The sequence below is a fragment of the Pygocentrus nattereri genome, chromosome 9 (assembly GCF_015220715.1).
Source record: "Pygocentrus nattereri isolate fPygNat1 chromosome 9, fPygNat1.pri, whole genome shotgun sequence".
Lineage (NCBI taxonomy): Eukaryota > Metazoa > Chordata > Actinopteri > Characiformes > Serrasalmidae > Pygocentrus > Pygocentrus nattereri.
In genome coordinates, this window is record NC_051219.1 from 13,342,629 (window position 1) to 13,369,645 (window position 27,017).

Below are 27,017 nucleotides of genomic sequence, written 5' to 3' on the forward strand. Positions count from 1 at the left end.
GTTTCTCCTGTAAAGGTACTATTATGGTGGTACTTGGTTCTCCTGTAAAGTTACTATTATGGTGGTACTTGGTTCTCCTGTAAAGGTACTATTTTGGAGATTCTTGGTTCTCCTGTTAAGTTATGGAGCTACTTCTTTCTCCTGTAAAGTTACTATTATGGAGGAACTTCTTTCTCCTGTAAAGTTACTATTATGGAGGAACTTCTTTCTCCTGTAAAGTTACTATTATGGAGGAACTTCTTTCTTCTGTAAAGTTACTATTATGGAGGAACTTCTTTCTTCTGTAAAGTTACTGTTATGGAGGAACTTCTTTCTTCTGTAAAGTTACTGTTATGGAGACACTTATTTCTCCTGTAAGATACTTTTCCAAGATGGCGCCACGTACGGCTGCCCTGGCGTTCGGGTGCTCTTTGTTTTGTTTGTTTTTGTGCGTTATTCGTGTGTCTTCGTGTTCCTACACCCGCGAGGAGCTACTAAACATCAGAACAACAACCCCTACAGACATTTCACCAGTTTTTCTAGTGCCTGCTGCATTATTAGTGCACTTTATAAACAAAAAGTGAGACGCCGTCGAAGAGGGAAGCGAGCTGGTGTACTCGTGCGCCTTCGGAGACGCGCACGACCCTACCTGGGATTTTCCTCGCCAACGTCCGCTCACTCTCCAATAAAATGGACGAGATAGCGCTGCTGATGAGAAGAAATAGCGACTTTTCCTCCTCTAGTGTGTTGTGCTTCACCGAGACCTGGTTGAACACACAGACCCCAGACTGTGCTCTCCATCTTGAGGGATTCCAGCTCCTCCGCGCGGACAGACAACGGGAACTTGCCGGAGGTAAAACGAAAGGTGGAGGAGTCTGTTTCTATATCAACAACGCCTGGTGCTCCGATGTGACAGTGATTTCCCAACACTGCTCTCCTTCTCTGGAATACATTTTCATTAACTGTAAACCGTTCTACTCTCCACGTGAGTTTTCCTCATTTATTCTGGCCGCTATTTACATTCCACCGAGCGCCGATGTGCACGAAGCTGAGCGTGCTCTGGCGGACCAGATTATGAACGTGGAGCGGTTTTTACCGGACTCCCTTGTTATAATCCTCGGAGATTTTAACAAAGGGAAACTTAGTCATGAACTACCGAAATACAAACAGTTTGTCACATGCCCGACCAGAGAGGGGAACACGTTGGATCACTGTTACACTACAGTGAGTGGTGCTTACCGTGCTGTGCCCCGTGCGGCTTTAGGACTCTCAGATCATGTCATGGTTCACCTGATCCCTGCGTACAGACAGAGACTAAAGCTCTCTAAACCTGTCGTGAGGTCATATAAAAAGTGGACCAGTGAAGCTGTGGAGGAGCTACGCACGTGTTTGGACACCACAGTCTGGGACATGTTCAAGGCTTCTACAGACAGCTTAGATGAATACACAGATACCGTGACGTCATATATACATTTCTGTGAAGAGAGCATCATCCCATCACGCTCCAGAATCACTTTTAATAATGATAAACCCTGGTTCACACCAAAACTCAGACAGCTTCGCCAGCAGAAAGAGGTTGCTTTCAGAGAGGGAGACAGAGTCAGCTACAGAGGTGCAAAGTATGAATTTAGCAGGGAGGTGTTAAAGGCTAAATCCAAGTACAATGCTCTTCTGAAGCAGCGGTTCTATGCTAACGACTCTGCCACTGTATGGAGGGGGCTGAAAGAGATCACCAACTATAGGCCCAGAGCACCTCATTGTTCAGAAGATTTCAAACTGGCTATCGACCTTAACGACTTCTATTCACGTATTGAAGTCATGGACTCACACCCCCCATCCTCCACCCCCCACACCACAATACACTCAACCACTTTGGATTGCCCACCTGCCCCCTCTGCCCTCTCAGTCCAGGAGGAGGATGTGAACAGGCTGTTTAAGAGGCTAAATCCACACAAGGCTTCGGGCCCTGACTCCGTGTCCTTTGCCACCTTGAGACACTGTGCTGATGAGCTGGCCCCAGTCTTCACGGGAATCTTCAACTCTTCCCTGGAGTCATACCATGTCCCAGCCTGTTTCAAGTCCTCCATCATTGTCCCTGTCCCCAAGAAACCACGCGCCACAGGACTTAATGACTACAGGCCTGTGGCCCTGACGTCCATTGTCATGAAGACCTTTTGAACGTCTGGTTTTATCCCACCTCAAGTCCATCACCAACCCCCTTCTGGACCCCCTGCAGTTTGCCTACAGAGCCAACAGGTCCGTAGATGATGCCATAAACCTGGCCCTCCACTTCATTCTGCAGCATCTGGACTCCCCAAGAACCTACGCTAGGATCCTGTTTGTGGACTTCAGCTCTGCATTCAATACTATCCTTCGCACTCTGCTCCAGGACAAGCTCTCTCTGCTCCATGTGCCCGACTCCACCTGCAGGTGGATCACAGACTTCCTCACGGACCTCAGTCAGCGAGTATGGCTGGGGAAGATTGTCTCGGACACGCAGACTTTAAACACAGGATCTCCTCAGGGCTGTGTACTTTCCCCTCTGCTCTTCTCTCTGTACACCAACTGCTGCACCTCCATCCATGACTCTGTCAAACTGATTAAGTTTGCGGACGACACCACCCTCATTGGACTCATCTCGGACGGTGATGAGTCTGCCTACAGGAAGGAGGTGGACCGGCTGGTGACCTGGTGCAGCAACAGCAACTTGGTGCTCAATGCCCAGAAGACAGTGGAGATGACTGTGGACTTCAGGAAAGCCACAAGCCCCCTGCCCCCCTTATCCTTACAGACACCCCCATCACCACTGTGGACTGTTACCGGTTCCTTGGCACCACCATCACCCAGGACCTCAAATGGGAGCTGAACATCAGTTGCCTCATCAAGAAGGCTCAGCAGAGGATGTACTTTCTGCGGCAGCTGAGGAAAGCCAAACTGCCGGCCCAGCTGATGGTACAGTTCTACACGGCCATCATCAAGTCCATCCTCAGCTCCTCCATCACAGTGTGGTATACCGGGGCCACTGCCAGGGACAGACAAAGGCTGCAGCGCATTGTGCGCTCCGCTGAGAAGGTGATAGGCTGCAGCCTCCCATCTCTCCAAGACCTGTACGTCTCCAGGACTGTGGGGAGAGCGGATCGGATTATAGCAGACCCTTCTCACCCCGCACACGGACTATTTGATCCACTCCCCTCGGCCAGGAGGCTTCGGTCCATTCGGACCAGAACCTCCCGCCACAGGAACAGTTTCTTCCCCTCTGCCATTGGACTCAAGAACAATATATAATCACGTCACTTACCTCTTTATAACCCTGCCTTGGTCACTTTACTTGAATTGCACTACTCCACGTGCACTGTTGTATATAGTACTGTTGTACATGCCTTTTGTATTTTTATTTTTATTCATTCTATCTATATTTTATATTTGCATAGAGTATTTATTTATGTGGACTTAATTTTGCATGCCTATTACTACTTGTTTTTATGTTGCACCTTCATGCCGAAGCAAATTCCTAGTCTGTGAATCCTGTTCATTGACAATGGCAATAAAACTTCTTCTGATTTATATCTGTAAAGTTACTATTTTGGAGATATTTAATTCTTCTGTGAAGTTACTATTATGGAGATACTAGGTTCTCCTGTAAAATTTGTATTTTGGAGATACTTGTTTTCTTTGGACAGTGACAGTGTTTTTCTTTGTACAGCAATTATCTACTACTGTCATCATATCTGCATCAGCGTAATGTTGATTCTGCATTTCAAAACTAAAGATTGAGCCAAACCTTCTTTTTGAGCCTGTGTGTGATGTAAAATCTCCTGCATAATTTGATTCCCCCACTAATTTTTTTTATATAATTATTTCAGGATTTACAGGCTGATTTGCAGGAGCACACACATACCACATTCTCTGTTTTTTTTCCTACAACCCCATAAAACTTTGTTCAGTTTTTGCAAAAAATACTAGACAGTGCTACTTTAAACTGAAAAATCGTGTGACTGCAGACTGAAAATGAAAATAAGGTGAACCCACTTTCCAATTTTCATAACTGATATTCCATGAAAGCAGCTATATGTTCAAACTCTGCATGTCCGTCACCTCCAGCTGTCATACTACCATGTTACGTCTTGTTTCAAGAGGAAATGGAGTCTTCCACTTTGCTCTTGTTGTTTTCGTTTGGGGGTTGTTGAATAACCTAAATTTCTCCCGCTAGCAGAGTCCAGAGTAGTCTACCGATGACCATCTCCATTGTAACATAATATTACTGATACTGATGGCATCAGTGAGTTCTGCTTGTAAGTGATACATGACAGACTCAACATACTTCAATGATAAACTAATACATGGCACAGCCTCTTTTATCAAGAGAGTATGAAGCTGTATTTGAAGCTGTCACAGAGTCAGAGAGAGTGTTCACAAACATTTAATAATCCAATAATGGCAGAAAATCAGATTTTGTCAGTAATTTGTTCAACTCGTTTACATTCACTTGGGTAATCAAATAATGGCTAAACTCAAAAATCGAATTGCTATGAACTCACAGAAGAAGAAGGGCTTCCTTTTTACCACTTTACCTGAAAATATAAATATTCACATTCTTCATTCTGCCAAGCATGTAGTTGGTTTCAGCATTGCTCCAAAAGTGTTTTGTTGCTATTTCACATGTGCTGTGTTAAATGTCTCCCCTCGGTTTGAACATATGCACACACTAAGGCCAGATACAGTACATTGCTAGATCCCTAATACATGGTATACATTTTCAGAACAGGCACAATGTACATAACAGAGCATCTCACTGGTATCAAACAGGTATCAGCCGGATATCAGCAGAAAATACTGCATCAGATATTGGAGGGAAAAAAAATGTATTGGATCTAAAGTAACAAACCAAGTTTGAAACAGCAGTCATTGTGTGATGTGAACTGTGCATTTCTTCCTTTGACCATATTTTGACCATGATAAGTGAAGTGTTTTGATTAAAAGTAGCTATATTTAATGCTGAATGATTAATAATAAGTAAGAGAGACATAACATCACCATGTGCTTAGTGTGATAGTAGCATAGTGGCTAGCCCACAATTAGACAAGCAAGGTATCAACATCATAAAGATCATAAAAGTGCACTGTACGTGTTGAACTACAGACCACAGCACCCTTAGGATATACACTAACCAGCCAGTTCATTATCATTAGTGTCATTAGTGCTGAGAATGACCCACCACCCTAATAATACATGATCTGTGGTGGTGGTCCTGTGTGGGTGCTGACCACTGAAGAACAGGGTAAAAGGGGGCTAACATATAAGTATGCAAAGAAAGAGATGGACTATAGTCTGTAATTATAGAACTACAAAGTGCTCCTATTTGGTGAATGGAGTTAATTAAATAGACACAGAGTGTAAATACAAGGAGGTAGTTTTAACGACGGGGGCGGTCTGTATATTTCCTACTTTGTAAAGTAATCTGGGTAAGATCTCAGCTACAAAGGAAATAACTCACTCAACTGTGTGAGAGCACTGTGTGTGCTGATTTGGCTCATGGATTTCATGATGATGTTTTCTGGGAGAGTAATTACGAGTTTGCTTATTTTCCCAATACGGTCTCCAGAAATAGCCCAGTGTGCTTGGAGACCCACTTTGTGGATGTGGAAAGCATGGCCAACACACGCTCACCAAAAGAGCTGTCCAGCTGCTCACGCACACGTTAGTGGTCAGCATCAAACAACAGTCCAGTTCAGGGATGCACATCTCTTAACTCTTACCTTAAGGGCCAGTGTCCAGCAGAGTTTAGCGACTTCACAGCACATACACACCTAATTCAACTCCTCTGTTAACTGTCAGGTTTAGTCAGTGTGTGTGAGTAGGTCAACCACCAAACTGTGCAGGACACCAGCCCTCCAGTACAGGAGTTGTGACCCCTGGTCCACATAACACCTCCAAATGAGCTCAAAGTTTATAAACTTATGTTCATAGACTGAATATGTAGTCCACTAATCACTGAGCCCCATCAGATACCATAAATGATCATGAACGTGTTAAAGTGACTGATGTAAATACAGCATGAATGAATTATTCATTTTTTGCTTCCTTAGGTGACTTGTAATAATAATACAAGCTCATATTTTGTGCGTGAAAGTTTATGCCAGTTCGTGTGTTTCCTTTGGGCCAAATATCAGCTCAATGTGTCCAACATGAGCCTCAAGCCTCTGGTGCTACACCATGTTACTCATGGAAGGGTTCTCAAGTACAACCAAAACGCTCACAATTGCTCTTTTTTTCTAAATGAGACGAGAATTATGATTTAGGAGCACAGAATTTGGCTCAAACAGCCCACCATTATGCCTATTCATTACGGGTGAACACAAACGTGTGGATTTTTCCAATGATGTGTTCCTCTGGCCTCAAATGCAACTATTATTCAGGGGATGATGAGAAAATAAGCCTATTGGCTGATTGCACATATCACAAGAAGCATTATTTACTGTAAGACTCAAGTCTTTTACCTTTGTTGTGGTCTCACGGAAGGGAATCTAAATCTAATGGGTTAAAAACCTGTTTTACTCTACGCTGTGCAGGGGCATCACAGAAACAGCCGATACCAGGCTCAGCTACATATTTGAAGTACAACGATCAGTGGACCCATTAAATTAAAGCCAAGGATGTTGATTTTGCACACTGGCATTTAAACAGGATACCAAAATGAACATGAAACAAAACAACAGACATTTAAGCAGCCCTTTTATATAACAGAAAAATCTCCAGAATGCACTGTTTGTTTTCATTGCATTGAGAGGGGAAAATGCTTTCTGTGTAGTTTGTATGCAGGCTGTTCCTTTCCAAAACAGCTCTTCATTAGGGATACACAATGATATCAGAATCATGTTGGTATCAATATTTGCTTTTTTAAACATTATTGGCATCAAAATGATGCTTAGATTTGTTGGTTATTTCAAACCGATATTTGATGGTGCATTTATTGTATGCTGGACGAATATTGTTAACGTTTAAGCGATACTGGCTGCACACCAGCAGTGCAGCTAAAATGACTCCCACAACACTATCCACACCAGCAAAACCTGCAGTTACTCAGCAAAATTTCCTACCATATAGCATTTATAGGTAGCTCCATACAAAAAACTCCAGGTAGGATGTTTTGCAACATTACCAGCATAAAAACTATGAAGCTGAAGTTGGCCATTCCACCTTAAATAGTGCTGCAGGTATATTGCTATAATATTTAAGGTGAAATGGGAAAAGTCAAACATTAAGCTTTAAATTAAAGTCCTTATCAGAAAATGATACCATTAGGATTTTGATAGCCTGAATCAGCTTATCAGAGGTAAAGAGTAATATTAAGCTGAGTTTGTGTTGGGTTCAAATTAAAACCACAAAAAAAACATTTTAAACATTGAGTTGCTGTACTAATGATATGTACATGCCACTGAAACACTGGCAGGAGGAGCTGCTAAAAGCTAGATTCAAGTTCATTTTTACATTCTACTTGTACAGTGGGGCAAAAAAGTATTTAGTTAGCCACTGATTGTGCAAGTTCTCCTACTTAGAAAGATGAGAGAGCTCTGTAATTTTCATCATAGGTTCACTTCAACTATGAGAGACAATGAGAAAAAAAATCCAGGAAATCACATTGTAGGATTTTTAAAGAATTTATTTGTAAATTATGGAGGAAAATAAGTATTTGGTCAATAACAGAAGTTCAACTCAATGCTTTGTAACATAACCTTTGTTGGCAATGACAGTGGTCAAACGTTTCCTGTAAGTCTTCACCAGGTTTGCACACACTATAGCTGGTATTTTGGCCCATTCCTCCTGCAAACCTCCTCTAGAGCAGTGATGTTTTGGGGCCATCGCTGGGCAACATGGACTTTCAACTCCCTCCACAAATTTTCTATGGGGTTGAGGTCTGGAGACTGGCTAGGCCACTCCAGGACCTAGAAATGCTTTTTACGGAGCCACTCCTTCGTTGCCCGAGCGGTGTGTTTGGGATCATTGTCATGCTGGAAGACCCAGCCACGTTCCATCTTCAATGCTCTCACTGATGGAAGGAGGTTTTGCCGTAAAATCTCACGATACATGGCCCCGTTCAATCTTCCCTTTACACGGATCAGTCGTCCTGTCCCTTTTGCAGAAAAACAGCTCCAAAGCCTGATGTTTCCACCTCCATGCTTCACAGTAGGTATGGTGTTCTTAGGATGCACCTCAGCATTCTTCTTCCTCCAAACACGACGAGTTTAGTTTTTACCAAAAAGTTCTATTTTGATTTCATCTGACGACGTGATGTTCTCCCAATCCTCTTCTGGATCATCCATATGCTCTCTGGCAAACTTCAGACGGGCCTGGACATGTACTGGCTTAAGTAGGGGGACACGCCTGGCACTGCAGGATTTGAGTCCCTCTCGGCGTCGTGTGTTACTGAGGGTAGCCTTTGTTACTTTGGTCCCAGCTCTCTGCAGGTCATTCATCAGGTCCCTCTGTTTAGTTCTGGGATTTTTGTCCACCGTTCTCATGATCATTACGGGATGAGATCTTGCGTGGACCCCAGATCGAGGGAGATTATCAGTGGTCTTGTATGTGTTCCATTTTCTTACAATTGCTCCCACAGTTGATTTATTCACAGCAACCTGCTTGCCTATTGTAGATTCACTCTTCCCAGCCTGGTGCAGGTCTGCAATTTTCTTACTGGTGTCCTTCAACAGCTCTTTGGACTTGTACATGGTTGAGTTTGGAGTCTGACTGTTTGAGGCTGTGGACAGGTGTCTTTTATACAGATAACGAGGTCAAACAGGTGACATTAATACAGGTAACGTGTGGAGGACAGAAGAGCTTCTTAAAGAAGAAGTTACAGGTCTGTGAGAGCCAGAAATCTTGCTTGTTTGTGGGTGGCCAAATAATTATTTTCCACCATAATTTACAAATAAATTCTTTAAAAATCCTACAATGTGATTTCCTGGATTTTTTTTTTCTCATATTATCTCTCATAGTTGAAGTGTACCTATGATGAACAATACAGACCCCTCTCATCTTTCTAAGTAGGAGAACTTGCACAATCAGTGGCTGACTAAATACTTTTTTACCCCACTGTATTCAACGACATAAAGTGTTCAGCATCACTTATCACGCTCAGAATCAGTTTACTACCTCTTCACAAACTGGCTGCTTTTGAGCTGAAAGATACAAGCTGGAAAAAGCTAGGATAGTAATGTTAGGTACTTTCTCTGTGTAAATTTCAAGCCAAGATCTACTGTGTCTTTCTGTGCACTTGATCATTTAATGTAGTAATGCCAAAATGTTAGGTGGTGTGCTGTGAATTGAACAGTGTTTGGAGTCTTGAAGTAATGGTGTTGTGTGTACCTACATACAAACAATGTTTTCGAATGAATTTTTGGACGGTGCGCAATGCGGCACGTCCAATGTACGATGGCCTTCACGGAAGGCAGTTTTGCATGCCGAAGATGTAAAGATGCGTACATGTAAAATATTGGCATCGGCCAATATTTATGTGTAAAATATGAGATACCAGCATCGGCCAAGAATTCCAAAATTAGCCAAATTAGAAATACTATCTGCCAGTTTCATTTTCAAAAAGCCATAGTCTAAAAACTAATGAACAAATATTGCATCATTTTATTGAACAATATTAACACTCACTGTGCTTGCATACAAGCCAGTATTAGTAGGGACACTGCTACTTAGCACTACTTAAGAAATGTCTTTACAAATGTATGATTCAGATAATAACAACTGTCACATTAATATAACATTCTAGTTTACCCTCTGGTGCATTTAGTGGTCATGACAAAGCTTGAGATCAAATAAACATTACCAGCTGTGGAAAATGACTGTGGTCAGCTTAAATAATCCCCATCATCTCAAATAACTGCAGTCAGGTGATTCTGTAATAATGGCTCATTACTGACAGGCCTCTGTTCTACCTCATCTTTTGTGCAGCACTACTTAGTTGACTACTCATGATGTGACAAAACCTTACAACCATTCCTCTCTTCCGGTGGAGGTCCAAAAAAGCAATAAAAGTGGAAAAAAGAGGGATGAGGATAAATCTCCAGACACATACATCTGGCCTGGAATTCTCTGAAAATCTTTCATCCAGATTTCGTTTTTAATGTTTTCACTTTAGAAAAACGTCTCCTGAGAGACAATGTTCCCAGAGACAAGACAAATAAATAAATGAATACTTTGTAGTACATAGAGTTTTTGGATACTGTCCCGCAAAGCGATCAATAATTCATTCCAAAGCACAAAACAAGGCACAAAAGGCCTACTTTTATTAGCTTGAAGAACTGCTGAAGTTCCAAAAGTGTTTAAAATCCCAACAGCACCATTAATTTAAACCAAACCGTAAGCTGTGTGCCTCGATATCATAACCCCACCATTCATCACTGTGATAAAGCGAACCATCCCCAGCAGGGATTACAGAGAGACAAAAGAAGCAAGACGAAGGAACTAAACTTTTTCACTATAATTCACATTAGAACCCACATAAGAGTCTGACAGACTGGATCATGGACCAACTGAAAGTCTGCATCACAATAAAATTCAATTTCCATGATAAAAAAGATATGAGAAATGCAAATCATCTCTCTGTGCAATGAATTTGCATTCCTGTTGTGGGTTGTGGAGCAAAACGTCATACAAAGGATCATATCAGTGAAGGCTTATCATGCACTGGCCATGAGACTCATGCATTTAGATTTAATCTCACACTTGACCTTTCTCACACATTTTTATGTCTCTCTTCAAAACGACCCCATAAGGTTTCCTACTTTTGCTCAGTGCTCTGGCTTTCACTGATTAGAAACGCTCTCAACGACCAGCGGCGGTTTAATTTAATTCCAGTGACAGAGAATATGCTACCTAATCAGCTGCTGATGGTCCAAGTGTGCTTCACATCAGTGGAGGAGCCAGTATCCATAGCAACAGTAAAGCAATGAAAAAGTTACGCGTAACCGCATAACTAGAATTGCGCGATACGTGAACTGAATGTAGCACAATTGACTGTCAGAGAGCACAGAAAACCTTCATTAACCAAACAGCAAACAGACGCCAACTGAAGGAAAATGAGAAGGTAAATAACAAGACTTGGTTAGTAAACGAAACATGGTTAATAAACAGAGATTTATACAAAACGACAAGAGCAGCGTTCGAGACTACACACAGCAGCACAGATTACATTGCAGTATAAACACAGTTCTACCTTATAAATAAGCTTAACAGTTTTAGCCTAACAGCTAAAGACAGACTATTCATACCCATTTCACTGTTTAGCTGTTAGCTTTGAAATCTGTGCTTATCAAGTCTACCAGGTGAGGAATTAGACTTCTGGCTATCAATAACACACACTTTATGCATTGTCTGTACTCTATATTCTCTGCACAAGGACTGTGTCTGTCCGGATTAGGGTAGGCTGACCAGGACAGAGATGATCAATACTGGACTAAAGCAGAACTGTACTCCTCTCAAGGCTTGATTGCTGACACAGTAGGGTTTATCATTATACATTATTTTATCATGTAAATGAGCAAATCATGCAAAAATCATATTTGTTTACATATTTTACTTAAAAATATTGATTTAATTTTGCATGTAGTGTTGAAGTGGGGATTAAAATCTGCTGCTGATGCATCTATTTAGAAATGCTTGAGATGGAGTTTCAACAGCTGGAAAATAATACGTGTCTGCATTCCTTAAAAAACGATTGTTGTGGATCCAAACGGCTCTCATTAATGACATGGAAAGTGAATTAAAAGTATCTGTGTTAAACATTTCCATGTAATTTCATTCATAACTGGTAACAAAATGCGCCACCAGAACAGCATAACAAGTAGAACGTTTGTGCTGATGGGATCAATGTGTAACTAGGACATAGAAATTAATAAAAACTTAATAAATAAATAAATTAATTAAATTAAATACTAAAGTAAATAACCCTTAGCTACATACCGCACACTCTCGTGGTCACACCCATGCCTAAATACCCACCTCTCCTGGTCAGGCCATGCCTGCTGGAATCTAATTCTAACCACACCATAATTCATATTTTAATAATTCCCATATTGACCTATACCACATTGAAATGTTGTGTTTTTCTCATATTTTCATTGCAAGTTCACATTACATAAAATATGAAGATACTTTTTCTATAGCATTTTTGCATTTTTAGCAGTGGTACCAGTAATTCCAGAGGGCTAAAGCACAAAAATGTTCACATACTGCGCTGCAATAAATCCAGTTAAACAGGATTAATTATGCTCTTTTTGTAATGAACTATGGAGCTGGTTGCCTTTAAGTACTGATGATGTCCATGGAATGCTCAGAAAAGCAATGTGTAATGTAATTTCTCTAATGATGATGAAAAATATTGACATAATGTTGGGCACTGAAGTGACATACCCTGTTCTCATAATACCTATTGATTAGTCCATGTTAATTTGGTTATTACATATGAGTCCAGCTGAGCTCAGCACTAACCAACTACATAATAAAGCACAGCACTCTAAAGCACAACCCTAAAGGTTTCATTCTACCATACCTCCTTCACAAACCTGCCATCTTTGGCTGTAATGCCATTATGTAACAAGTGCCATAAGATATTCTGTGTGTGCTGTGGCAGAGAAGCAGCCAATTCTCCTCTGACTCATGAGCATCTACAACCCCAATTCCAATGAAGTTGGGACGTTGTGTAAAACAAATAAAAACAGAATACGATGATTTGCAAATCCTTTTCAACCTATATTCAATTGAATACACTACAAAGACAAGATATTTAATGTTCAAATGGATAACTTTATTGTTTTTTGCAAATATTCAATCTTTTTGAATTTGATGCCTGCAACACGTTCCAAAGAAGTTGGGACAGGGGCATGTTTACCACTGTGTTACATCACCTTTCCTTTTAACAACACTCAGTAAGCGTTTGGGAACTGAGGACACTAATTGTTGAAGCTTTGAAGGTGGAATTCTTTCCCATTCTCGCTTGATGTACAACTTCAGTTGCTCAACAGTCCGGGATCTGCATTGTGATATTTTGCACTTCATAATGTGCCACACATTTTCAATGGGAGACGGGTCTGGACTGCAGGCAGGCCAGTCTAGTACCCACACTCTTTTATTATGAAGCCACGCTGTTGTAACACGTGAACTTGCTGAAATAAGCAGGACGTCCCTGAAAAAGACGCTGCTTGGATGGCAGCATATGTTGCTCCAAAAACTGTATGTACCTTTCAGCATTAATGGTGCCTTCACAGATGTGCAAGTTACCCATGCCATGGGCACTAACACCCCCCCACACCATCAGAGATGCTGGCTTTTGAACTTTGCACTGATAACAATCTGGACAGTCCTTTTCCTCTTTGGCCCAGAGGACATGACGTGGGGACTCATCAGACCACAGGACACTTTTCCACGTTGCGTCAGTCCATCTCAGATGAGCTCGGGCCCAGAGAAGCCGGCGGCGTTTCTTGGTGTTGTTGATTTATGGCTTTCACTTTGCATGGCAGAGTTTTAACTTGCACTTGTAGATGGAGCGACAAACTGCGTTCACTGACAGTGGTTTTCTGAAGTGTTCCTGAGCCCATGTGGGAATATCCATTACAGAATGATATTGGTTTTTAATGTAGTGCCGCCTGAGGGATCGAAGGTCACGGGCATCCAATGTTGGTTTTCTGCCTTGCTGCTTACTTGCAGAGATTTCTCCCGATTCTCTGAATCTTTTGATGATATTATGGACTGTAGATGATGACATCCCTAAATTCCTTGCAATTGCATGTTGAGAAAAGTTGCTCTTAAACTGTTGGACTATTTGCTCACGCAGTTGTTCACAAAGTGGTGAACCTCGCCCCATCCTTGCTTGTGAATGACTGAGCCTTTCAGGGATGCTCCTTTTATACCCAATCATGACACTCACCTGTTTCCAATTAACCTGTTCACCTGTGGAATGTTCCAAACAGGTGTTCTTTGAGCATTCCTCAACTTTCCCAGTCTTTTGTTGCCCCTGTCCCAACTTCTTTGGAACGTGTTGCAGGCAGCAAATTCAAAATGAGTGAACATTTGCAAAAAACAATAAAGTTTATCCGTTTGAACATTAAATATCTCGTCTTTGTAGTGTATTCAATTGAATATAGGCTGGAAAGGAATTGCAAATCATCATATTCTGTTTCAATTTATGTTTTATACAACGTCCCAACTTCATCGGAATTGGGGTTATAAACCAATAGCTCATGTTTTTTTGTAATACCCATCGCTGGTCCAATTCCAAATAGGTAAGCCCAAATTAAACGACTCAGAAAGACAGGAAGGACTGAAAAGGCTGAAAGAATGCATGTCAGTGATCAGTGCTGAGGGGCTCTTATGCAACTTTGCGAAAGTCAGCACCCTGAAGTAGCAGGCAGCACACAACGCCTATTTATACCCCAAACAGCTGCCTGGCAGGACCAGTATGTCCCCACGGCACAGCCTGGGCAAAGGGCCCCAGGACACCTGTGGTTTCTCTCCGCAATGTCCTTGACACCAATGGACGTCAAACAGCCGTCAGTACTGTACAGTTATCCACGCTTGCTGAGGTCATCAAGTGAGGTGTGGTATTCATTCTCACTGCCCCAGCACACGCATATCGTTGCTGTTGGAAGAAAACCTTGTATCTCCATTTTTGGCATTTTTCAGTTTTTTGACATAATTTGAAAGTATCTGTTACTCTTTACATTGTTTGTAAATTTTATGATGAATAGCCTTAAAGAAATGACCCAAAATGACATGGGAAAAATTCTGGTTCCATTGACTTACATTGAAAGTGAAGTATGTTTTTTCCTTCTCCTGTAAAGTTACTAATTTGGAGATACAAGGTTTTCTTCTGACAACAGCGATATGTAGACATGAGCTGTACCAAAAGGTGGTCACAATTCAGTGCTGGTCCTTTCACTGTCAAACTCATGTTTCTTCAGTGGTGAGCTTCAGGAGGATTCAAAGCTAGTCCAATTTTCAGCTAAAGGAAAGTGTTCTAGTGGAAACAGCACTAAAGTCAGAACCTCTTTAAGAAAAAGCCTTTTAGGTGAAGGCACAGGCCAAAATAATATTTGCTGCAGGAAGCTTAAAGGGATGTCTCACCAAAGACACGCTTAGTGCTTCTTTAGTTTTTACTGTACCTGTAAGGAAACCACATGTAACTGCTACTAACAACGCACTTCTAATAGTGATGCACTATTTTGCATATTGTTTATTGTGGTAGTCTGCGGTTTTGGATGCAGACGTCCATTACTTCACTGTAAAAAAGACGGTTCTTCAAGGGTTCTTTAGTAAAGGGAATGGTTCTATATAGAACCATTTCATGCTTAGATGGATCCCTGCATGGTGAAAAAGTTCTTCTGATTGATGGAGTATGTGTTGTATGTGGTTCTCTGTACAGTCCTTTTGAAAATGGTTTTATACAAGACCAAAAAGGGTTCTGCTCTTGATACAAGCTTCACACTGTAGCACTTTTTGGTGCATTTTCAAAAAGCAAGAAACCATTTTTCTTCTTAGCATGAACTAGGTCTATATAGAACTTACTACACGGAGCCATTCCCTTTACTTTCAGTCAGACACTGAAGTAAATGAACAGTCAAGTCTTAGGCTACAAGGTCCTTTTACAAAGCCCATTCTACACTGTGCACGTTGCAATCCATCACTCACACATCACAAAAGAACCTGAGAACCTCAACAGTAGAAATATTCATATCTTATATATAAGACCTCTAACTTATCCAGTCTTTCAGTCTAGGGGAGAAGTCCAATGTCCACATTCACTGGTCTAACGCGGCTCGCACAGATCCGAAAAACATCTCCGAAGACCCGCACATAGAAAAGAGATACAATTCGACAGCCTACATACCGTAAAAAAACCGTCAGGGTGTTCAGCAGCCTCTCCTGTTATCTCTCCGCCTGCCCATGTTGGTCTGTGCCGCGGTCAGAGCGTGAGAGCTGCAGAAGGTGGTCCAGCAGCAGGGGGGCTGGCTGACTGAGAGATGAGACTTCACAGCATTGACATTCCCCCAAGCTGCAGCTGAAGCCAGAGTAACGTTACACATACGAGTTTCACCGAGGCGGTTTTTAAATTCAAAATAATGGCAATTTCTCATGAATGTCTCCATACAGTTCAATGTCCTTCGGGATTAATACATTTTCTACCTGAGGTTCCCCCGCTTTGACGTAGCAGCACATACTTTACTCGTTTCTCAGGTTTCACTCTAGTTAGCCTCTATGCTAAGGTTAACGTGCAATAAAGTGCTCGGGAGCACACAGCAATTCTGATAGAGTGTGGCCCCCTGCTGGCCAATTAAACAAACCTATTAATCATTTAATGACCGATTGAGACGAGGTTAAATCTAGGTGAAGAATATTTAAGTGCTCTAAGCTCACTATGCCTACAGGAAAGCTACTAAAACCTAAAACTGAGAGCAAAAACGTCTCGTTATACGTTCCAAATGTGACATTATCACGGGTTGGAAGCCTAAGACACACACGGGTTGCTTCAGTGGAACAATACTTCCAGCAGAATTAGCCACCAAGAGTTCATTTGACTAGAGAGGGTCATCCCTGCTGAAAAACAGCAAAGACCAGCATGCATTTCATGCGTGTCTAAGCTGGTTTAAACTGGTTTATATTGCTCTGGTGCTGGTTTGGCTGGACACCCAGTATGTCAAAAAACAACTTACGCAGGCTTTGATGTTAATTAGCTTATCAGTTTTCATTGCTGCTGACCAGCACACCAGCATCCAAAACACAGGGCTGGTTTTGCTGGTGACCAGCAATACTGGTCTATGCTCTTCTTTCCAGCAGGGAGGCCAAGAACTCCTCAGTTATTTCCCTTAGATCTGCTGTGTAAATTCCTAGTAAGCTGCATCTTCATCAGCATTAAAAATCAATGTCTAATGGAGGTCATTATTCATGTGAAGCTCCAAATTGAGAGGCCTGAGCAACTCGGCCGCCCTTTTCTGGGTAGTCCAGACGCTGAACCATCAGAACAGAATGAAATTAAACACAAAAAAGCAATAAGGACCAAATGTGAATGACTAAAAACGGAACTGAGGAACACCCGAGTGCAGAAAAAAAAACACAGACCTAAGCTGGCTTATGCTGGTCTGATGCTGGTTGGGCTGGTCACCCAGCATGGGCATACTGACTGACCATCATACCAGCAGCAAAACACATATCATCGCTGTCCAAAGAAAAACATTCGTCTCCATTTTTTTTTAAATTTTTTCACATCATTTGAGCATGGCACCTGTCCTGTACATTATGTGAATACTTCATAACGACCAATAGAAATGCTCCACACTGTTTTGGAATAAAATCTCCTTTAATTTTAAATTAATTTACATTGAAAGTAAAGAACATTTTTCCTCCTCTTCTGTAAAGTCAACAATTTGGACAGTGACGATATGCTGGTTTTGGTCATCTTCTTCTAGCGAAACCCAAAACCAACGCTTCAAAGAAGCTTTCCATGTGTTAAACCATCAGAACAGAATGAAGTAAAAAAAACAAAAAAAAAAACAAGTAGTGACCAAATGTGAATGAATAACACTGTAAAAAGTAGATTTGTTTTCTCATAAATATAGCAGAGTACTGGCCTATATAACATACAATTAGGGCACCATTTGAGATGCATGTAAATATACAAATCCATTAAAATATTACTTAATTGCGCTTATTGCTGTTAAAAAAGTCTGTACTACTTTAAAACATCAGTGAGCACAGTGCATGCTGAATAATGAATAACAGTAATCCAATCTTAAGGCAACAATATAGTGTTGCTTTTAATAGTACAATAGACAATCAGTGTACACACATAAGGCTGTTAGATATGAGGGTTAATTTACCACAGCATATTTATCTGATGATGGAAGTTTCATTAATAATGTTTCATTAGTCATCAAGGATGTTTTAATAAAAAAAAGCTAGAATCCATTGCTTTGAAAGATGTTTATTCACTGTGAACCCAGAATTCAGTCAAGCCCACCCCCTCTCCTCTTCTTCTATCTCACACCTCTCCCATTTCTTTTCTTTTATGATCCCATCATTTCTTCTCGTCTGTGGAGAAAGGGAGAATGCTGGTTTGAGGGTTTTCTAAGCTCAAACCAAACTTGTCTAGAAAGGAACTGAGCTGTAAAGAGAAATTGACCACTGCGAATGTTTCTTTAGTCAAGAGCTTAGACTGACCCTGTGTCTGAAAGGCGGCCCTTGAATCCACCCCTCTCTTTAACTCTTCTCACTATGTTGGGTTAAATGGGATTTGACGTAGCAGTCAGGAACTGGTCCCTATTTTTATTTTGACTCATGAGCAAGGGAGTAAGTGGAACATATGCACCCCCAGTTTTAAGCAAGGGGAAGCAAACATGAGCCCATAATGGTTCTTTTTAGAACTGTGACTTTTTTCCCTCATCATTTGTTTCATTTGGCTTATTTCCTTCTTATCTACATGGTGGGTATAGGCCTCCAGCTGAGACCCACCATCCCCTGCTCTTAAGTTTTCATTTAAAATCACATTATAGATGCATTACTGACAGCTGCAGTACTGAATTTACTAAATCAGACCAAAACACACAAGTGTCAGTGTGCCTGCTTTACCACTGGCTGAGAGAGGTCTTGTGTGTGTGAGTGTGGTATGTGTGTGTAACACACGCACATGGCGGCTTGTGGAACTCCTCTCGGGTCTCCTTCCAGCGGATGAGTGTGAGGAGGCTCTGCGGCTCATTATTCGCCACAAGGGAGCTGTACGTCCGCAGCATGCTGTGTGCCCGCGTGATGCCCAGGCTCACTTGAGCTTTCTGCAGCAGTGGCACTGAGCCCAGGTCACATGCAATCGCATAGGCCCTGATAAAATACTCACACGCACTAACATACTCGCCCTACACACACACACACACACACACAACTAGTTCTGCATGATGTAATACATCTGACCGGAGTGAGACATGTTTTTAGACCAGGCGCACCCCAAATTCACTGCATTAACTTTGTGCAAAATAAAATGTCAAAGTTTTATTACACGCTTCTATTATCTAGGAATAGCTCAAGCCGATGCACTGATGTCCCTGTGGTCACTAAATAACAAGGCTTAGTTGTAACAAGCCTGGGATTTAAGGGGTTAAGTAGCTTTTTCATTCTTGTCTTTCAGGTGCCACTTTGTTTTTTTGCTGTTTTTGCTGCTGCTGTCCATCTTCACATGGTTTATATATGAAAATTGCTGCATTGGTTCTCCAAATAAAAGTAATGAAGTCTTTAGTGCACTGCCTAAATTTGTAAATTTTATACACTATATGATGTTTCAAGGCTGATTTTAGCTTCTCATTTTAACTCCTGTTCCACCTTAAATAATTCAGCAGTTACATGTTAGTGTACAGGTTATCCACTGTACGAGGCTCAGTTGTATTCAGCAAACAGGGGCTGCATCACTTGAGTTGGGGGTCGCTGGTTTAACCCCTAAATTACTACAGATAAACACTTGGATGTAATATGTGTAGTTTGTCTGAGAATTGCTGTGCTTATATAAGTGAGTTTGTGCATTAGCTCACAGTTACCAGCTCAAAAACCTAGTAGCCTGCTGGGAATTCTCCCAGCTACCCACTCTGGCATAAGAATCAATCCATACTGGCTATCATTTTCTTGTTTTAAACACAATTTTAGACTATACTATATCTTAATTAGTTAATTTCTTATAGCTTATTATTTGGCAGAACACAAAGTCAACTTTCAAGTAACTATTTGAATCGACTAGTTGAATCGATGGTTACATAAAAAGTTACTCCCGCTCATCCCTAACACTTTATCTCTTTTTTTTTCTTACCCTAGAGCTCTGTATGGAGCCAAGGCACATGCAAGCATCCTGTAGACCCTGGTCCTGATTGATTTCCTCAGAAATTTCAGCATATTTCTGCAGGTACTGGATGGTCTCATTCAATTTACCCTCACTACAAGACACAGAAATACACATGAAATAACATTACATTTCATGAAAGCTCACATAAGTTTTAAAGTCAACGTGAATCAGAAACTGGAATGCTTTTTTCTTCTTTGACATGATGCACTTCTGAGTGACACAGCCTATTCAGCTCGGATATCATTAGGTGGGACATGATTTCATCCATTGGGATTTGACTGGATTGTCAAGCGGGGGTACTGAAATGACATCAAGTCAGACCTGGACTCTAGTCTACAGGGCTAGTTGTCTCCTGCAGCACCGCAAGAATTTTCTCTTTTGAATGATATGACACAAAGGATTATGCTTGGAAATGGCCCATGACTTCTCACAAAAGAGTCTGTTGTGTTATTTCAATGTTGTTAAAGTCTCAAAATGTTCCATTCACTCTCTATGGCATCTAGTCCACACATGGAAACAAAGCTGTACAAACAGCTTGTTATGAGTTTATTGTTTTGGTCATGAAAACCAGACACATATTGTCTATGTCCAAAACGGAATCTTTTCAGGAGGAGGCAAAAATGTTCTTTACTTTTAATATAAGTTGATGTAAAGAGATTTTAATCCAAATGATTTTGGACCACCTCTACCTGTACATTCATCATGAAAATCTGATGCAATGTAAAGGGCATCTGCTTTGCTTAAATGATGTAGAAAAAAAAATTGAGACAGGACTGCTTTTTGAATGAGACACACAGGGCAGCCAATCAGGACAGAGCTACTAACATACAGTATATATGTAACAACAGCCTTATTAATTCTAAGATAAAGAAAGGATAGAAAATGATCCTGTAACAAATAATTATGATTTTTTTAATATTCTATGAAAACAGACTATTAGAACCATTAGGATTAATATCTGCTTGTTTTGGTTACCATTAAAGGCCACTTATTTCCCATAGAACTCTTTTAGATCCTATGAGAAAACTGTCAAATTTGTTTAGAATCAATAGTTGTTTAGTATCAGCACACACCTTTTAGGTCACCTATTAAACCATTAGGATCTTTTACACTGCGATATCAACCCATCAAGAAAAGCCAAAACAAAACACAGTATAAAAGCACCAGGAACTGACACATACATTGGATAGTTTCTCCTTTTTTATCAGCAGAGCTCAGGCGAAAAGAGAAAATGCAACCAATGTAGGATATGAACCTTTAATATAAGCATGGAAATGAACTAACAATGTGAAAATTGTCCATTTTAATTTCAGGTTGACTTTAAAAAGTATGTTATAACCAGCATTGCCTCATTCTATGTGAGTGAGTGTGTGGTGTGAGTGTGTGCGAGTACCTCTCCAGAGACTGGGCAATGGCTTTATATGCTCTTCCCACACTGGCTGTGTCCTCCAGAGCTGTGGAGATCTCCACAAACGTGTTCAGAAACTGAAACAAACACAGAAACAATGTAAGTGAACATGTAAGTGTGTTCATGTATTAATATGTGCGTATGTGTGAAGTGACTGACCTGTTTAGCAGTTCTATGATCGCCCAAGCTCTGATAGGCCAGAGCCACTCTATATGCTGCCTCTCCCTCTATTTTCTTATCACCTGCTAAAGGAAAGAGAGGGAGATATATAGATAAAGAAAGAGAAAGTAAGCTGTAAAAATGGCGTGATAGATTTTGTTTTCTGATACCGATAATGAAACCTTGAATATCGGCCTATATTTATACCAATCTGAACAATAACCTTTTTTAAAAATTGGAGCATTTCACCCTGGGAAGAGCATCTAAAAGTATTCCAACATGCTCAAACTACTCAAATACACTACTACCCAACAACACATCATACAGTTTGAGTGTATGCTTAGAGTGTGTGGCCCCCCATATCTGATCCAGCATTTTCTGCTTAATCAGACCAACAGTGATACCCATCAACACTGATATGATTAAAAATCACAAATATTTCTTAACATGTACTTAATTTATCACTTGCCTAAAGTCACTGTAAATCTAACTGGAGATCAAAAGAAGTAGGAAATGTTTGTGTGTGTTGACTCAGAATGTGTGATGTGTGCTGGGTTACCCTGTTTAGCCATATCATAGGCCTTGGTAAGGATCTGAATGGCTGGACTGTAGTCTTTATTCTGCAGATGTCTCTGTGCCTGCAGTGTGTAGACCCTCCAGAGCCCCTCGCACGCACGAGAAAGAAGTGGACATCCGCTCTCGTCCTGCCATGATCGCCCCACCGCCAGGTGGTGAAACATCTCATAGTGCTCCTGAGCCAATTCCAAATCACCTGAATATATATATATATATATATATATATATATATACAAACACACAAACACACACATAAATGTATATGCAAAAAGGTATAATCAAAACCACTTAGTTGCAGTTCTATTTTTTTCATTACATTGTGTGAACAATGTCAATATAAATGATCCAAAACAGAATAAAATCTCAGTTAGAAGTTGAGAATGTTCTTTTTTCTTTTTAAAGTAAAGTCATTGTTGAGATACAAAGTTTTATTAAGACTTTCTGCATCTGTATTCAGTAAAAGCAAGAGCAAACTAACTTGCAATACACAGTGCCAGTATAAACATGTTCTGGATTGCAAATGATCCTTACATATACTTTTCCCTGTCAGTGTAGAGGAGAGACCCCGCGACCCTGATGGAGAAGCGGCTTGGTAAATGGATGGATGGATGAAGAGGAGAGAATATCTTTTACTCTATGCTGGCACTATCCAGAACAAACAGTAGGTGACAGCGAACACATCATTTTTAAAGTATCTACCTTTGGGTCTTGGTAGGCGTTACATGTAATTAGTAATGGATGGACACACAAAGCAATATCTAGACAAGCTTAGTATCTTGTGAACTCACATAGTTTGTATGCCTTTACATTTTTAGGGTCAAAATAAGTTACTAATAAAGCACCGTATATACATAAACATGCAGGAATCAGCCCATAGATGTTTTTGTCTTTAGTGCAAGAATGTATGTGTGCTACCTTGCTCTAAGTACAGCTGGCCTATATGTGCATTGGCCTCGGCTTCTCTCTTGCCAGAGTCCATCTTAACTTTGCGGGCAGACAGAAGGCTGAGCTTGTAGAAGTGATGCTGGAGCCACCTGTCATCTGGCTCTGAGAAAAACTTTGCCAGAGCCAAATAATTCTCATACACTTCCACATACTGATCTATAGAGAGAGAGAGAGAGAGAGAGAGAGAGAGAGAGAGAGGAGGGGGGTGTCATCTGCATTGCCATTACATCACAATATCACTAACTGTAACTTCACTAGCTGTAACATTACTAGATCTTTCCGCAGACTCGGCACGAGTGAGGAGCTCCTTCAGTGTCTCTAGTTTGTGTGGCTGTTCCTCCAGTGGACGCTGCTGCCACAGTGCGCTGTCTTCTCCAGCCACCAGCCGGGACGCCTTCCAGCGCTGGAGCAAAGAAAAGAACTCTTCAAAGGAACGATGAAAGCCCTCCCGCAACATGGACACACAAAGGTTTTGATGTACAGGCTTCTGGAACCTGAGGAGATGCAAAAATAGATTCAAGAAATAAGTCAACACTGGACTTCTGTTAAATCAAACAGCATCTGACCACACTACTGTGTAAAAGTCAGAGACCACCCTTTTGTTTATTTAATTTCCAGTCAAAATTGGCCATTAAGTACAAGTACAACCTGAACAAACTGTCCCCATCAGATAAACAGCTTAAACCTTAAAGCTTTCATCTTTGAGAGAGAGGAGCAAATCAAGCTCCACTCTTGCTTCAGATCTGAAAAAATCCACAGGTGTTTCTGTCCATCCTTCCACTGTGAAAAGACACGCAACACTATGAGTCTGATAGGATGTGTAACTGTTAAGGAGCCTTTACTGAGAAAAAGGAAATAGATAAAAAAAGAACATTTGCACTTGAACAGAAACTGATTCATCTAAACCTGACAGAGGTTAGTTGATCTGGTAGAAGTGACAGAGAGCAGATCTGGTAGAAGATCAGTGTAAATATAATAACATCTAGATTGTGATGCATCATAAACGCTGATACGTATGCACTGGAAATTCATGCTACAGAAACATGAAGACCCCAAGCACACTGCTGAGAAGATTTTAACTTATTCTAAAAACGAATTGGTGGGAAAAACTGAAAGCTGTAATAAAGGCAAATAGTGGACACACTAAATAATACATTTTGATATTATATTTAATCGTTGAGGCCTAAAATTTTCTGTTAAATATGATTTCCAGTAAAGTTACTAATTTTTTAACATCAGGAAAAAAAATCCTGATGTTAAAAAATTAGTAGCTTGACTGGAAATTAACCCCTTAAATGTCCAGGGCCCAAAGTTATTACGCACTTCTATAATCTAAGAGTAGGTCAGCCACTGAAGTCCCAGCAGTTACTGAATAATAAGCCTTAGTATGTAATAAGCCTGGGATTTAAAGGGGTCGGTATATGACGTATTATCATATTCCAACATCTGCCATCCTCTACAAAATAATTAATAAAAGATGAATAGTACTAAAAACATGAGCTAAATGACCAGCACAGTTCACTCCACTCATAGCAAGACATCCACTGGTGAAAGTGATTTGACTAAACTCACAGCACCATCTGTTGGCACAAAGAACAAGGGCATTGCCTAAGAAACACATTGTGTGCTGTTATTCGTGAAGGTTTTTTGGAACTATTCCAACCTAATATACACAGATGACATTAGCTACTTACCTCGCTATGTCATCTTCTGTGATTGTGGTGGTTTGGCTTTTCTCGTTTTCAGGGAAGTCTGGGTCGGGAAGTTCGGATTTTTCCTTCAGTCTACAAAATACACACGGAATGAAAGTTGAACCAAATACTGAGAAAAAGAGAGAATACTGTTCACACATGCACTGACTGGCTACTTCATTCAGTGCGCTTCCTTGTTTACGCCCATTTTGTCCACTCTGTACATCTACAATTACAAACTGTAGTCCATCTGTTTCTCCGCATACTTTACCCTGTTCTTCAGTGGTCAGGACCCCCATGGACCATCACAGAGCAGGTACTATACGGCTGGTGGATCATTCTCAGCACTGCATTGCCACTGATGTGGTGGTGGTGTGTTAGTGTGTGTTGTGCTGGTACGAGTGGATCAGACACAGCAGTGCTGCTGGAGTTTTAAACACCTCAGTGAGACAGAAGCTCATCTGCTGCTGCACAGATTGTGTTGGTCATCCTCTAGTCCTTAATCAGCGGTCAGAGGATGCAGCCCACAAGACGCTGTTGGCTGGATAGTTTTGTCTGGTGGACTATTCTCAGTCCAGCGGTGACAATGAGGTGTTTAAAACTCCTGATCACTGCAAAAAGGGGTGAAAGGGGGCTAACAAAGTATGCAGAGAAACAGATGGACTACAAAACGAAGAATGAGTGTAGAAACAAGGAGGTTTTGATGTAATTGTATAGGAGGTGGACTTAATGAAGTGTAAATATATGGCTGTATTCTTTTCTGATGTTAAAGTGAGCTACACGAAAAAAACCTGAAGCTTTTGAAGCTGTGCAGTGCAGATGGGCTACATGGCTGTCGGTTTTAAACGCTGCTCCAGTAAACGGCAGTGTTTGACTCCAGCCCCCACTCTTTGCTCTCACCGGCTCTTGTGAAGGAGTTTGTTGTTGTTGGGAGCGGCGCGCTGGTCGATGGCCGGAAGAAACCGAGTTTTCTGCCTGGGCAGCACAGCCGAGGCCATTCTGACTCGATTAGTGATTCAGCTGGGAGGCAAAGAGAGCCAAACAGCACAGCTGAGGAGATCTTAGCACTCAGAACGAAAACGGGTAACTTTTAATCAAGTTAGCAAGACCGCTAATATAACCTAACATGAGCGTCTTCGAGTAAAAGATCCTGTGAACGTTCACAGAGTTGAACAAGTAGCCTTTAACATGTTTAAAGCAGAAGAACTACTTACATCAAAAATATTTCGCAAACTTTGTCCGACGGCTGAATCTTTTAAACTAGCAGACTTGTATTCACGTCTGTGTGGCCCACATGACCACGCGTCGCCCTGGCAACCGCACAGCAGAGCATCGAGGTCCAATAAACACTCTCTGGCATGAGAACGCGATCAAGAGCACGAGCTTTAGCGAGTCTTTGACGGTAGTTTATAATGCATGTTTTTATGAGTGGATCAGACACAGCAGTGCTGCTGGAGTCTTTAAATCCCCCAGTGTCGCTGCTGGACTGAGAATTGTCCACCAACCAAAAATATCCAGCCAACAGCGTCCTGTGGGCAGCGTCCTGTGACCACTGATGAAGGACTAGAGGATGAATAACACAAACAGTTCAGCAACAGATGAACTACTGTCTCTGACTTTACATCTACAAGGTGGCCCAGCAAGATAGGAGTGTCTAATAGAGTGGACAGTGAGTGGACACCGTGTTTAAAAACATCTCGCAGCACTGCTGTGTCTGATCCACTCGTACCAGCAGAATTGGAGCTGATAAAATGGACACTGAGCGTAGAAACAAGAAGGTGGTTTCAATGAAGTGGCCAGTCGGTGTGTGCTGTTTATGTTTAATATATTTTTAAGCAGTTTTAAAGGTGCAGTGTGTAAAATTTGGGGAGATACAGTCAAAACACTGTACAAAACCATTTTTTTCATTAGTATAATCATTTGTAACTATGATTGTTGACTTACTGTTAGTTTGGAATATAGCACGACATGTCTGTATAGGGAGAAGGTCCTCTTCTATCAGAGGTCGCCATATTGCACCACTCTGATTCTGTAGTAGCTCAAAACAGACAAACCAAAGACCGGTTCTAGAGAATGTCTTTTCAAGCATCAGCTTGAATTTGGTGGTGCTGTAGCACCTGTTGAAAGACATAGAAAGAAGAATAATCAGTGGTTGCTGCCAGTGCTGGATAACCATTCGGTGTTGTGAGAAGTTTGAGAACTCAAATTTTTTTACAAATGGAGGATACTGAGTATTTAGAAGAAAAAGCAAGGAAGTGTGATTCCGTCATGTCAAAGAAGTGAAAACTGTAGGTTCTACTACACCCTTGGAAAGGGAGGGGTGAGGGAGGGGTATTTAGTTGCAATCTGCATTACTGCATTACCACTAGATGCCACTAAA

General features: G+C 41.2%; 2 protein-coding genes across 6 annotated transcripts in view; both read right to left on the reverse strand.

Moving 5' to 3' along the window:
* Nucleotides 1-16,118, reverse strand: part of calcrl2 (calcitonin receptor-like 2) — a 46,328-nt gene extending 30,210 nt beyond the window's left edge. Inside the window, exon 1 of one of the 2 annotated variants that reach the window (XM_017711512.2) lies at nucleotides 15,872-16,118. The gene's annotated coding sequence lies outside the window, so the exon portion shown is untranslated. The remainder of the gene's footprint in view (nucleotides 1-15,871) is intronic. The other variant, XM_017711511.2, reaches the window with a different exon arrangement.
* A 1,269-nt stretch (nucleotides 16,119-17,387) lies between these two features.
* Nucleotides 17,388-25,931, reverse strand: ttc29 (tetratricopeptide repeat domain 29). Of its 4 annotated transcripts, XM_017711453.2 has the most exons (11): nucleotides 25,852-25,931; nucleotides 25,538-25,657; nucleotides 24,641-24,730; nucleotides 23,217-23,440; nucleotides 22,917-23,102; nucleotides 21,985-22,197; nucleotides 21,426-21,511; nucleotides 21,252-21,343; nucleotides 19,826-19,949; nucleotides 18,665-18,887; nucleotides 17,388-18,069 (listed from the first exon to the last, which is right to left on the reverse strand). In XM_017711453.2, exons 2-11 carry the CDS (start codon nucleotides 25,633-25,635, stop codon nucleotides 18,056-18,058), a joined length of 1,350 nt encoding a protein of 449 aa, XP_017566942.1. In that variant the 5' UTR covers nucleotides 25,636-25,657; nucleotides 25,852-25,931; the 3' UTR covers nucleotides 17,388-18,055. The 4 variants fall into 4 exon arrangements, with proteins under 4 accessions (XP_017566942.1, XP_017566941.1, XP_017566940.1 ...); XM_017711452.2 differs by having other exon boundaries at nucleotides 17,388-18,887; nucleotides 21,426-21,508; XM_017711451.2 differs by having other exon boundaries at nucleotides 17,388-18,887.
* Nucleotides 25,932-27,017: the final 1,086 nt, after the last annotated feature.

Coding starts and splice junctions, on each gene's coding strand:
- ttc29 (XM_017711451.2), bottom strand. CDS start 25,635: ATGGCCTCGGCTGTGCTGCCCAGGCAGAAAACTCGGTTTCTTCCGGCC. Junction 24,731..25,537: donor AAACTCCTTCACAAGAGCCG/GTGAGAGCAAAG, acceptor TGTATTTTGTAG/ACTGAAGGAAAAATCCGAAC. Junction 19,950..21,251: donor ATTGCCCAGTCTCTGGAGAG/GTACTCGCACAC, acceptor TGTGTCTTGTAG/TGAGGGTAAATTGAATGAGA.